The following is a 13,696-nucleotide window of genomic DNA, read 5'->3' on the forward strand; positions in this document are numbered from 1 at the left end:
CCACTGTATTTCAGACACATGGTTTATATACTTAAGTATGTGTTTGCCTTGTACATTTATGAACGTTTATTTTATATTTAGGACATTAGAATTCTTATAACAACTCTGACTTGACTGTGGGGAAGTTACAGGACATTGCATCAAGCAAATGCTGTCTCACTCTTTCCCTTGCATTTCCCTCTCTTGATCACAAACGTTTTGCTTTACTTATCAGAAAAAATCTGAGATATTTGTTGGGGAGAGTGCTTTTGTTGTGCAAGAGTTGCAAAGCAACTTTAATTGCACAGCTTTACCGACTGAATCCACCAAAATAGCAACAGGACAATCAGAAATGTTGTGCTCACATTCGTAAGAACCTGTCTCTTCAGTTGTGAAGAGACAAACAGATATTGAAAGCTAAGCTAATCGGCCATTCATCCTGGTTTGTTTGCAGACAGGTTAGCCAACACTAGGTATTGAATGAGCTCTCACCCATATTTGTTTGTGAGGAGGTTAGATGGATTGTGAGGCTAGCAAGTGTTTATCTCTCACTTTCTGGGGCATTTCCCCATCACTGCAAGAAATTGGATCTTTTGAGGAACTGGGTTTCTTTTACAAGAGGTGTCATTCCATATCAAGTGATCCAATTTTCAGGTAAGATTCAGCCACATGCCAGCAAATTCAGGCTGTGCAATTAAAGCTGAATCTCACCTGAAAATAGTCCCAGGCTAGAAGTGCCCTAGACTTCTCCCACCTCTCTCAGTGAAAGCTGGAGTTTTTAGGGGCCTCACAGATGCACCAAGTTCTGCACCAGAAAGCAAATGCCACAGTGTGCATCAGGAAATGCCACCAAGCAGAAAGCCGTGTCCCCACCCACATGGAATCAAGCATCCAAACATACAGCCTATGAAATTATAAAACACTTTTTCTTTATTAGTGCTGCTGAAAAAGGCAAACCCCCTGAGGACATTGGCTGAGGTGAGCCTTCACTTTTCAGGGAATCCTCTTAAGGGATTCTGACATTGGACTTTTGGCTCTCAGAGCTCCATGGTGAATGTCAGGGTAGTATCAGCCATCTTTCTTTGGTAGTCTTCATTGAACCGCTCATTCTGAGCCACCGTGAAGTGATTCTTCCAGTCCCCAACTGTCCCTATAAAAGAAATACACACAATCCACTCAGCGTAATGGGGAGAAGTTTTCAACGGCACTGTCTGCTATTATGCCCCATAAACTACCAGGGTGGGTATATTCACAGCGCTCAATGTCGTTAGGATGTAGCAGTAATCCCCTCAATGAGAGATTTGGCAAGGGCGTGGGGGGATGTTTGAAGAAAAAGTCTATACATGTTGGAGACTTAGATATCCTTCTTGTACAGTGATACCTCGGATTACATACGCTTCAGGTTACATACGCTTCAGGTTACAGGCTCCGCTAACCCAGAAATAGTACCTTGGATTAAGAACTTTGCTTCAGGATGAGAACAGAAATCGCACGGTGGCAGCGGGAGGCCCCATTAGCTAAAGTGGTGCTTCAGGTTAAGAACAGTTTCAGGTTAAGAACGGACCTCTGGAATGAATTAAGTACTTAACCGAGGTACCACTGTATTTTCATGATGATTTGTTGTCACATGAGATACCACTTTCAATGCTGTGTGCGCCCACAAACATTTTGGAGTGGTCACACTGCTTCATTTTCCACAACTGAAATTCTGCAACTTTTTAGACCACAAATGTTCTGGTTCATTTTTGTTCCAGTTTTGCCTCACTATACCCTTCCAGACAGCAAACATGGAGTAGCATCGCAGAACAATGAATAAACCCACCACCATTGAACATTCAAACACCATTCTGGAGGGCCCTCTAAGACAATGCCCGTTTCCTTCAGGTGGCGTGACTTGTGGGATTTCAATGTTCTGCCTGTTGGGCATAGTTGGCACCGTCCAAAATAAAGATGTTGAGGGGGAAGCCATACCTTTCCTCATGAATGGGGAAATGGACAGGTCCATGACCGAGATGGGCACGCCAGCCCGGTTGGCCATGGGGTTGTCTTTCATGACTTCGAAGGAAGTGTGGCGGACAATCTTGTCCACGGTCGCCTCATCCAGTTGCTTCCCTATGAATTGCATCACCTTCTGGATCTCACGCTTTGGGTCCTGTGTGGAGATGGAGAAAGTGCAGCAGGGTTTGGCCTGAGAAAAAGGATGCCAGGAAGGGGCAGGGTGGCACTGAGAACACGAATGTTTAGGAGAAGTGCCTTGGCATCCCAAGCAGACAGATCTGCTTGTAAATCTTCCATAATCTGCCCATTTTTTCAAACTGGCCAACATGGAGACCTCCCTCATAATAGTGTAAAAGCCAGAAGGAAACCACATTAACAGGTTTTATTCCTTGTTTGCAGGGCTTATTGCTGTGGTCACTGTATTCTTGTCCTCCCTCAAATGCAGTCCCCCTCAGCCTTGAGTCCTTCCGTCCCCCCTGGTTATAGGCCACAGTGAAGGCTGCTGTAGTGTCAAACGGTACCTGGGACATGTGAGCAGTGTCTGCAGGATCAGGCCTGGTATTACTAACATAGAACAAGGAGGAGGAGGCAAGTAGACAAGATTGGAAACCAGGGTTGGAGACACAACACAGGATCTGCTGAAAGCTTATAAAATGGCAGACGAAGGTGGAGAAAGAAGACCAAGGATAGGCAGGCAAATATGTTTGTGGAGCTGTCCCACCCCCCGCTTACTAGCAGCCTCTTCCTGCTCCCTTTTGGCAAGAGATGAGGGAGAGGCGACGACAGAGCCGCCATCTGATTCTCACCAGCAATTCATTCTGGGTGTGGCAGATGGGACAGGCTTTTTGACACTTTCTCCCCTATGCAGATTCACTCCACATCATCCCTGCACTATTGCCAGAGTCTGATCTCCGCAAGGGATGCTGTCCAGAAGGCCCCACCTTCCCGATCTGCTCACCTTTTTTATGTCTTCATAGAAGAGGTAGAGCACACGGTGTGTGTCTTTTGCCTTCCACCAGCCTTTGACATGATCGTACCACGGGCCCCAGCCCACTGGAAGACACAGAGTTGGGTGATGAGGAGCACAGTGACAAATCCCCCAGCAGGAGCAAAAAACCACAATGCAGTCGTGGCTACCATCACCACCAAATGCAATTTATAAAAACTGTCACCAACTGCATCTGACCTTTTCCTTATTCTAACTTTCTCACACGCGCAAAGTGTTGTCATTATTGCTAGAATCAAAAAGATTAGGAAGGAAGGGTGCATTGTTTTTAACTCACCTTTGCCTGCCATGAAAGTCTCAAAATATTCCTGCCATGTTCCGGGGGCAGGTACCACCTTGCTCATCCTTTGGAAATGGAAATAGGACACCATGCAGTCCTTGGCATTCCTTGCCACATAAAGGAACTGAATGGGGAAGACAAATGGGAAACAATGCATTTAACTAGGAGATTCATTAACAAGCTTTTTCTCCAGGAAGCACCAAGATGACAGACGTAGGACTTCTCTAGCTCACCCAAGTATCCTCTTTTCAGCATCTTTCACTCCTTCCTTTTGCTTGCACAAAGTTTATACAGACATTAGACAAGGGGTGCTTCCAAACCTAATGCCACCCAAAAATAATGACAGTCGTGTAAAGAAATATTCAGGTTGCATGATTATAGTTGTCTTGGAGGCAACACACTTTCCATAGACTTAAACCAGCTCCCTACAACTTGCCCAACAACTCAGGGAAGCTTTGTAACCTTTCCTAAACACAACCCCAGACTTCTCAGCTGGACACAGCAGCAAATAAAAGTCCTCAAAATGCTATGGGCTGCTGCAGCCACAATCAGTCTTGCATCACAAACCTGCATCCCCTCAACTATTGGATTTTTTGCAATAAGGAAAGTGAAGGGGAAATGTACTAGAAAGTGTGGACTAGCTCTTGCTTTGATGCAACGTCATCTAACCTCCTCACAACAAGTCAGGATGAATGCTCACTAAATCTATGTCTGCTAAGCTCCCCGCAAAACTAATCAGGATGAATGGTCAATATATTAACAGGTCATCTGGAAGCACCCACATTACAGTCTTCACAGAGCATTTGTTCTGATTTGTGTGCAGGGAGGTTATACAACAATGGCATCCATCCTGTTTCGTTTGCATGGTGGTTATAACATTTCCCCACTGCTGATCATTCATTCACCCCAAACTTTGCAGTGTATATCCCCATCACTTACCAAACTGCAAAAAGCACTTCAATCTATTTTAACTGCTGCAATGGAAGGGGGAAGGAGGAGTCCTGCTTAGGGTAGCTCACAGCTGTAATTGATATTTTTATATTTTTAAAAGCATACATGCTGATTGCCTTCCCGAAATTAGCGTGGCACCTAGTTTAGCCCTAGGATCCACCTCTCAGAATGAAGCAAAAGAGTGTCTCTTCCCAAAGTGTGAGGCCCCCTTTCCCATCCCTTACCTTGCAGTTCTGCTCCCAAAAGGACCGAGGGAGCAACTGCACGGGGAGATGGGTTTTCAGAGTCCGTGGAGAAGGCATCGCGTTTGCTTGATCAACCCCTGCTCAAAGAAGAGTGAGGCATTAGTGGCAGAACAGGGATGGGAGAACATCCTATCCCATTTCAGAGGGCAAAACACAGTGAAAAAGGAATCCATTTCAAAATCCAAATCAAGTTACATGATTGGCCTTTCCGGGAGACCTGGGGAAGGTAGTTATGCTGAGAAACCAATTTTATAATGTGATAGGTTTGAAGGGTTGGGTTGGAGGAAACCTATGGGTTCCAATCAAGCCAGTGGTTTTGTATTTTCAATAAGGCAGCCTGTACAAGAGGGAACCTGCTGAACTGGTCAGAATGGTCTCTTTTTCAAAATAAGGGCCCTGGCCAAGTCTGTTAAGCATCCTATCTGCACATGCTTAGAAGTTGGTGAAGACCAGATGTGTTGCCATAGAAACAACTGGAGATGCTTCTGGAGGAGAAGAATGGGCCTTTCCCCATCTCACTTGGCTGGATACCATTTCATTCTAGAAAGCGGGGGGTGGGGAGGCCAGGGGGGCTAATCTGGGGTGAGTTTTGTCTGGGCTGGAAGCTTGAGAAAGACAGGGATAGAGGCTCCCTGGAAACCTAAAAGGGAGGCCAAGACCTGTTGGAGTGTTCCTGCTGTGAGCCTATGCTCAGTTTGCACATCTGTGCAAGTAAAGCCATATATCCTAAAGATGCCACAGTCTCCAGTGACCTTCGTTCCAAGGAAACACAGTAAAAGCAGGCACCCCGGAAGTCTCTCCCCGCCCAGAGATTGGGTTGGGCACCACAGGAATATGGATGGTGCTGTATTTGTCACCTGAGGGCTGGGGTGGCCGTGCCCACTCAATGAATGGGTGGCGATGATGCACAGGGGCCCGCTGGCATTTCTCCAGGTCGCCTTCTTGTTGGATCATATCCACTATCTCTTGTATCCAGGTGGTACCTGGCATAATGCGCAAAGAGAGAGAGAAGGAAAATCAGCACTCATATATTCAGGCCCAGTCTTTTGCCCAGGACCTCAGCTCTCTTGCCCTGTCTGCTAATTTTAAACTTAAATCCCCTTTCCCTTTTTACTTACAGGGCTCCTGTGCATGCTGTATACAGCTCAGCACCCGTGTGACTCCAGCCACTAATGCATATTACTTTCCATCTAACACTGTGAACTAGCAGGTGCAAAGTTGTGTTGTGGATCTGTGCCCAGAAAGTTTACAGTAATAGGTAGCGCAGCAAGCCAATTATTCTGCATCCTGAATAGATTTTGCATATTTACCACTATGTGCCAACTTTGCACACTTTATACTGCTTCTGCTAGCTGTAAGAAAGGGAGATACAGAGACCTTTAAAGCCCTCTCTGCACACATGGTTTTAAGCACAGCGTTCACACTCACTAGGACTAGGAACTTGGGTTTTTAAAATAATAATAATAATAATAAATCACACAAAATATGAACGTAGAGATTCTGAGCCCTGTATGTGCTCTGAAAATAAAAAGAACAAACATTAATGCATGGAATGATCACCACCCACAGAGACGAATGTAATAATCGTCTACCTGGCACAGGCATAGGCAAATTCGGCTCGCCAGATGTTTTGGAACTACAACTCCCATCATCCCTAGCTAACAGGACCAGTGGTCAGGAATGATGGGAATTGTAGTCCCAAAACATCTGGGGGGCTGAGTTTGTCTATGCCTGACCTAGCAGAACCGTCTTTCTGAAGGCAATATAGGACTCTTGCTGGACTCATCTTGAGTTTTGTGCTCCTGAAACTCCCAAACTGGATGCAGCTTTGTCCCTGGATAATTACCTGCTTTGGGATATGTACAAATGAGCAGGTCGTCTGGCTTTGCCTGGAAGCTCTGGATCCGGCTCCATTCCTGACAAGTAGCCTTTGCCAGGGGAATCCCGTCCACTTCGCCCAGCTCGGGGCGCCCCTCTGGTTGGGCATCTTTCCCTTGTCCTGTAGGCATTGCTCTCTGCTGGGGAAACAAGACACAAGGAAAATACAGTGCCTTGCATTATTATGCATCTCTGTCTTTGAGGGAAGAGACCTTCCATGGTTGCCACCGTAAGCGTTTGGGTTATGGTTGCCATCTCTCTCTTTGTTATATATATATCAGGACTCTTGAGCCTTTAACAACAACAGGCATACACAACACAGCTGGAGGTGGGTTTCCTCAGAAGGGCTTCTTCACCTTAATTTCTGCCTGCCAAAAGGTGCAAGAGCCCTGCCAGAGAAAAAGGAAGGCAGGAAAAGAGGAGGATACAGTCATGGTCCCTGTGCATCCCCATTGGACCCACAGCTTCTCCCAGATAGCTCTGCCCCCTCCATAACCTCTTCCCCACCTTGCCCTTTCCCTACCTTTCCATCAACCAGGGTGGTGGGTATTATAGCTATTTGAGGGGTAAACTACAGTTCCCAGTTTTCTTTTTTGGGTGGGTAAGTGCTTTAAATGTGTGGCGTGCGTGGGAATGTCATGGATAGTAGGAGAAGATATATTGATTAAATATTATCCTTCCTAACTCACACTTGTGAGTCAGTAGATTCGTTTGAATCTCTTTACTTAAGCAATCCAATCTGGATTGTCCAGATTGGGTTTGAACCCAGTAAATTCCCCCTTTATTCCTCCTAAAAAGAATAAAGGCACAACAGTCTTCTTTTAAAAGTATAACAAGAAGTTTACTTACATTCAGTTCACAGTAGGTTCCCTGAAGGCAGGCTTTAGCTTGAAGTTACAGAAACCAGAGTAGATTCGTCCCATGTAGGGATATAAGCCTATGCCCTGCTGGCTGAGAGCCAGCAGACAGCTAAATACATCAGTATCGGAAGAAAGCAGCAAAAGAGAGAAAGGGAAGATGGCTGTGTGAGCAGCCCTTTTACAGGGTCTCACAAGGTCACGCCCATCTACCTGGTCACACGCAGGGGGAGGATGCTCCAGACCAGGTGTGACAGGAAGTCCTCCTGGCTGCAGTAACATCCCCCTCTGTGTCTGCTCAGGGCAAACAGGAAGTGTTGTACTTGCCTGCTTATGTTACATCCCACAGCGTGTCTGCAGCCTGTGTCTTGGGGCACTTTAAAATTCAACGTGTCACAGAAGAATCGCTCTCTGTTGCATCTAAGTAGGCAGAGGCTCTGCAGCGGACAAATGGCCAGATCACATATTGTGCGTCCCTCCCCCCCCCCCGTAAACTTAAAATGGTATAGGTTGAGAAAAATGTAAATTGAATAGGCGGGGAAGAAGGCTCAGGTGTGAGTTTGAAACACCCTAAAATTCCTTGTCCAAGCAGAGAGTGGACACTCATTTGGGGTTTAGCAGGAACCTCTTGAGACAGACCGCTTAGATTTAGACGGTACTACATGAGGTTTATATACTGGTTGATTATAATGAAGCCCCAAAGCAGTTTGCAAAAATAATAAGACGGTCAAATCATCAGTAAAAAACAAAAACAAAACCCAATTCAGCTAAAACAAAACCCAATTCAGAGGGCCTTCTCGGTAGTGGCGCCCTCCCTGTGGAACGCCCTCCCACCAGATGTCAAAGAGAACAACAACTACCAGACTTTTAGAAGACATCTGAAGGCAGCCCTGTTTAGGGAAGCTTTTAATGTTTGATGTATCATAGTATTTTAATATTCTTTTGGAAGCCGCCCAGAGTGGCTGGGGAAACCCAGCCAGATGGGCGGGGTACAAATAATAAATAATAATAATAATAATAATAATAATTATTATTATTATTATTATTATTATTATTTTAAACATCCAACAATTATTGTAATTCAAAGTGTAAGCTAAAAGCCAGTTCAAAACACATGACAGCACATGTCTGGGTAGGTTTGCCTAAACAGAAATATTTTCAGCAGGTACCAAAAAGAGTACAGGGAAACCAGGGAGCGCTTCAAAGTGTGGAGTACTGCCACTCTGAAAGACTAACTTATTGCCAGTTTTGTACCTTTCGTCCTTGCCGAGTTGATGTTGAATTTCAGAGACTTCCCAGTTGGGTCCTTCCCTGCAGCAGCCACAACTGGAAAGGAAACCGGGTCTGATTGGTTCCTAGTTGAAAAGCTTGGAAGGTCCCTCCCAGAAGAGGTGGATTAAAAGCTTCTCCCTTCAAAGCTTTGTAGCGTAAAAGCTACACAGTTAAACTTCCTAAGTACTTTTGGGTTGTTTTCTCGACAATTTAACCAGGCAGTTAGCTGCCGTCTGCCTCCAGCCTTGACAAAACAGATTCCGCTCCTCAGCTGCCTTTAAAATTAAATAGGACCACGGCAGGTGACATCAGTTTTGCATTCCTGGAACTGTGAAGGATCACTGAGCTGGACTTATGCGGAGCACTGCCAGTAAGTTTGCTCTTCAAACCTTGGAGGGAGGGAGTTTGCATAGCTACATAAAGAAGCAAAAATCCTTCCCATCCTCCAAGGGGTGATCGGAGGAAACTTGAGGAAGGAGGGGGAGCCATTTGGGGAAGGGAAGAGAGCCAGTGTGGTGTAGTGGTTAAGAGCGGTAGTCTCCTAATCTGGGGAACCGGGTTCGAGTCTCCGCTCCTCCACATGCAGCTGCTGGGTGACCTTGGGCTAGTCACACTTCTCTGAAGTCTCTCAGCCCCACTCACCTCACAGAGTGTTTGTTGTGGGGGAGGAAGGGAAAGGAGAATGTTAGCCGCTTTGAGACTCCTTAAAGGGAGTGAAAGGCGGGATATCAAATCCAAACTCTTCTTCTTCTTCTTCTTCTTCTTCTTCTTCTTCTTCTTCTTCTGGGGAGAGAAGTATTTTCAGAGGAAAGGGATTAAGGTCTTTCCCACACTATGCCAGTCTTTTGCTGGAGTTCACAGGGTGTCTTTGGGGAGATCTCCTAGGAAGTAAGTGCCATATACTGTATAGTTCGGTCTCCAGGGGATTAAAGGTAAAGGTACCCCTGCCCGGACAGGCCAGTCTTGCCAGACTCTAGGGTTGTGCGCCCATCTCACTCTAGAGGCCGGGAGCCAGCGCTGTCCGCAGACACTTCCGGGTCATGTGGCCAGCGTGACAAGCTGCATCTGGCGAGCCAGCGCAGCACACAGAACGCCGTTTACCTTCCCGCTAGTAAGTGGCCCCTATTTATCTACTTGCACCTGAGGGTGCTTTCGAACTGCTAGGTTGGCAGGCGCTGGGACCGAGCGACGGGAGCGCACCCCGCTGCGGGGATTCGAACCACCGACCTTTCGATTGGCAAGTCCTAGGCACTGAGGCTTTAACTCACAGCACCACCCGCGTCCCCTCCAGGGGATCAGAAGCCCCCAAATTTCTCTTCAAACCAATACATGATTTTTGGAATGCAAAATTCTTCCCCAGATTGCCTGCTGCTCTGGAAGGCTTGCTGTTGCTGTTTTTGTTTGGAAGCTCTGGATCTGGCGCCAGTTCAATAGCAGTGGACTTAAGATGGGGAATCCTGTCTACTTTACCCAGCAGAGTCTGTCACTTTGCTCTTCAAGGTTTAACCAACAAGTTCATGTCTCTGAGACCAAAGGTGTGATGTGGTTAGGGCGTTGCTGTCTAACGGAGGGTCATTAGATGGGCAGCTCTCTCTGTAACACTTCATCAGTTTTGATTTGACAGCCATTTGGATTAGGCTCAAGATGTGTGGAAATTCTGGAGGAGCCCAAACCATCACCAAAGTCAGATGATACTGATGGGCTGGCTGAAGGCCACTGTCGTGGGATGGCTGGATGCGGAGGAGGGTGGGAGGTCCCGGCTGGGTAAACCCCAAAGGAAGAAGGCTCAGAGCCCAGGGAGTGGTGGTGGGACAACAATGAGTTGTCAGAGGGAGAAGAGTGGGAGGAGGTGTCGGAAGCTGAAGAGGTAACAGGGCTTAGTGAGCAGGAAGAGTCTGTGGCAGAGAGCAGTTCAGTATCAGAGGCAGAAGCGGAGGCTGGAGAGGAGGGGGGCCAAGAGACAGAGATGAGGCAGGCCATTGAAGCAGCTGGGGTGTCACCCCCTCCTCCTGTGACCAGCTCCCCTCTCCCTTGGTGTCCCAGAACCAGAAATGGTATGAAGAGGGAAGAGCAAAGACAGATACAGTGACAGAGCCTCAGATTGCTTGGGAAGGACCTGGGGGATGAAGAGATTTAGGCAACTGTAGAAAGGCAGTCCTCACAACTGCCTCATAGAGGCAATATCTGCTGGGATGAGTGGCTGTGCTCATTAGGCCTGGCTTCCTGAGCTGACCGTGCTTTACTGAATAAAGAGTTAATTTCATTGATGCTGTGTGATTTATTGCTGACCTGCTCCTGGCACCCACGTCCGACAGCCACCAGCTCAGAAACAATTGCTGCATGATTTTTGAACTGGATCATCAATTGCACGTAACGTTGGAAACCCCCCCCCCCCCATCTCACTCATGAGCTGGTGCCTCTGCTGTGAGGTAGGTTAGGCTGAGAGAGATAACTAGGCCCAAGGTCACCCAGTGAGCTTCATGGCTGAAAGCAGGAATTTGAACTCGGGTCTCCTCAGTCCTGGTCCAACACTCTGCTGCTACACCACCCTGGCTCTCTTGATCTCACAGTGGCCAACCGGATGCCTGGAGGAAACCCACATGCAGGACATGAACGCAACAGCGCTCTCTTAATCCTTGGCAATTCCCTGCATACTGCCTCCAACAGAAGAGGTAGACCCAGCTATTGTGGAAGTTGGAAAACGAACCGTTTCCACCTCTGCAGCTCGACAGCATCCATTCCACACTTGGCGCCTTGAAGGGAAACATGTCTCTTGCTTATGCACAGCGGAGGACTAGAGAGACTCAGTGATCTGAAGTGACAGGCCAGCATCTGGCAACCCTGCGTTTACAGGCACAAAACTACTTCGGAAATTTTCCAGAAGAAGCCCTAGTGAACTCATTGGGGGCTGCGGTCACACCCAGACTTGCCCGGTTCCTGTTAATTCCACTGAAACTTGCCTGAAGAGCACTGAGTCCACAGGTTTGCTCTCTCTCGCTCTCTCCTCTTTGCTCTCCAAGCTTAAGCAGAAAATTCACATCATGGTAGGTCTCTGCCTCTGGGTGAAATTATTTGCCTCTTAAGGCACCCTTTTCTTAATTTGCAGCCCATCACATCCAGAATTTAGCTGTGCATACTCCTACAACATCAAGCTTGTTCAGTTCAGTCTGCCAACACCATTTAACAGAAGAGGAGGAGGATGAAGAAGAAGAAGAGGAGGAGTTTGGATTTGATACCCCGCTTTATCACTACCCTAAGGAGTCTCAAAGCGGCTAACTTTCTCCTTTCCCTTCCTCCCCCACAACAAACACTCTGTAAGGTGAGTGGGGCTGAGAGATTTCAGAGAAGTGTGACTAGCCCAAGGTCACCCAGCAGCTGCATGTGGAGGAGCGGAGACGTGAACTCGGTTCACCAGATTACGAGACTACCGCTCTTAACCACTACACCACAGAGATTTCAAAGGAGAAAATGGTGAAGAGTCTCCTAGACGTAGCTACTTACATGGATCTATCCAACAGCCAAGCACTCTGGGGCTCCTGGAAATGGCAAGTGTGGCCTCAGTGGCTAATCTTTTCCTTTTTACATCGAAACATACTGTAGGTCATTTGACTGGCAGAACCCCAACCCAATCACCATTGCTAGCATCCAAGAGACTTCCCTTTCCACAACCTGTTTGAGCTTAATCCCAGTTCCAAAGTCCATCTGCTTAGTTTGATCAGTGATATGGTTATGAATTGTATCAAGAACCCCTCCTTGTTTGTTCCTGGGCAAACCTGCCTAGATCACCAATGATTTATAGCCACCTCTTTACCTTTGACGCCTTTCTGCATTCAAACTGCACTTGTTTTATCTAAAGAGGGGTGTTGTAGTTCTGTAGAAAGGCAGAGAAAGTTCTGTATGTGGGGGGAGTGGCAGAATCTCAAGCTGGGCACCAGTCATCTTGCTGCTGCAAAAACACATACCACAGTCTCAATTTCTGACTCATATGGAAATAAGCCCTGCTGGACCAGGACAAAGGCCATCTAGTCCAGCATCCTGGTCTCACTGTGACCAAGGGAACAAAAAGGAACCAAGCCTGGCAGTGCTTTCCCCATTTGTGTTCCCCAGCAGCAGGTATCCAGAGGCATACTGGCCTCCGGGAGTAGAGGTAGAATGTCAGCATAGCTATGGATAGCCCTGTGCTCCATGAATTTGTCTAATACTCTTTGAATAAACCCACTCAAGTTGGTGAACAGCACTACATCTTGCGGTAGAGAATTCTAGAGTTTAGCTAGACCCTTTGAGGAATAGCCCGTCTTTTTTTTTAGGGCCCGAATTGTCTAGTATTCATTAGAATCGAACACTTCGTACATACAGTGGAACCTCGGGTTACATACGCTTCAGGTTACAGACTCTGCTAACCCAGAAATAGTGCTTCAGGTCAAGAACTTAGCTTAAGGATGAGAACAGAAATCGTGTTTCGGCGGCGCGGCGGCAGCAGGAGGCCCCATTAGCTAAAGTGGTGCTTCAGGTTAAGAACAGTTTCAGGTTAAGAACGGACCTCCGGAACAAATTAAGTACATAACCAGAGGTACTACTGTACGTACTAAACGAGGCATGCCCAAAGTCCGCCAGTCGGTTTAATCCGGCCCCCCAAACCTCAATCTTCAATCGTATAAAGAAACCTCAACAACTTTGGGGTAAAATCCTAAAAAAAGGTTAACAACTTTGGTCGGCCATTATGGCCCTTCACTTCATCAAATCTGGCCCTTTGGACACCACTGTACTAAATGCTTTGTTTGCGCTATACTGAATTGCTCGATATTATTCTTGGGATAAAATGCCCCTGCTTTTTCAATCAAACTCAACTTAACTAAACTTACACATTAAGCACCAATCTAAAGGAGACCAGAGAGGATGCAGAGTACAGATCCATTACCAAAATTAAGCAGATAGGAATTGACTCACTTACTAGGGTCATACCCATGCAGCAAAGTGATTCACCGTCAAATCTTTTTCCTGAAACTCTGGGCGTTGTTGTTTTGTGAAGAGAGGCTAGGGACTTCTGAAAGAGGATTCTTTGCACCTCAACAGAATTCAAATTCCCAGGATTTCTGAGAAGTGAGGACAGGCAAAATGATACAAAACCGATGTGTGTAGCGTTCATACAGCCTAATCGCTGGATCACATATTACATGGTAAACTTGCCATTTCTTTTTTGATAGGCTTGTTCCCATGTTACACTAAAGAC

At 46.8% G+C, this 13,696-nt stretch overlaps 1 protein-coding gene across 2 annotated transcripts; it reads right to left on the reverse strand.

Moving 5' to 3' along the window:
• Nucleotides 1-886: 886 nt before the first annotated feature.
• Nucleotides 887-13,635, reverse strand: LOC308570886 (sulfotransferase 1C2-like). 2 transcript variants are annotated; one of them, XM_081165944.1, is made up of 10 exons: nucleotides 13,418-13,635; nucleotides 12,278-12,412; nucleotides 8,449-8,520; nucleotides 6,306-6,477; nucleotides 5,317-5,442; nucleotides 4,439-4,536; nucleotides 3,261-3,387; nucleotides 2,936-3,030; nucleotides 1,951-2,131; nucleotides 887-1,129 (listed from the first exon to the last, which is right to left on the reverse strand). In XM_081165944.1, exons 4-10 carry the CDS (start codon nucleotides 6,466-6,468, stop codon nucleotides 1,017-1,019), a joined length of 903 nt encoding a protein of 300 aa, XP_081022070.1. In that variant the 5' UTR covers nucleotides 6,469-6,477; nucleotides 8,449-8,520; nucleotides 12,278-12,412; nucleotides 13,418-13,635; the 3' UTR covers nucleotides 887-1,016. The 2 variants fall into 2 exon arrangements, with proteins under 2 accessions (XP_081022070.1, XP_081022071.1); XM_081165945.1 differs by lacking the exons at nucleotides 12,278-12,412; nucleotides 13,418-13,635 and having other exon boundaries at nucleotides 6,306-6,474.
• Between the last annotated feature and the right edge of the window lie 61 nt (nucleotides 13,636-13,696).

This window comes from Podarcis bocagei (genome assembly GCF_964188305.1).
Source record: "Podarcis bocagei genome assembly, chromosome: 13".
Taxonomy (NCBI): domain Eukaryota; kingdom Metazoa; phylum Chordata; class Lepidosauria; order Squamata; family Lacertidae; genus Podarcis; species Podarcis bocagei.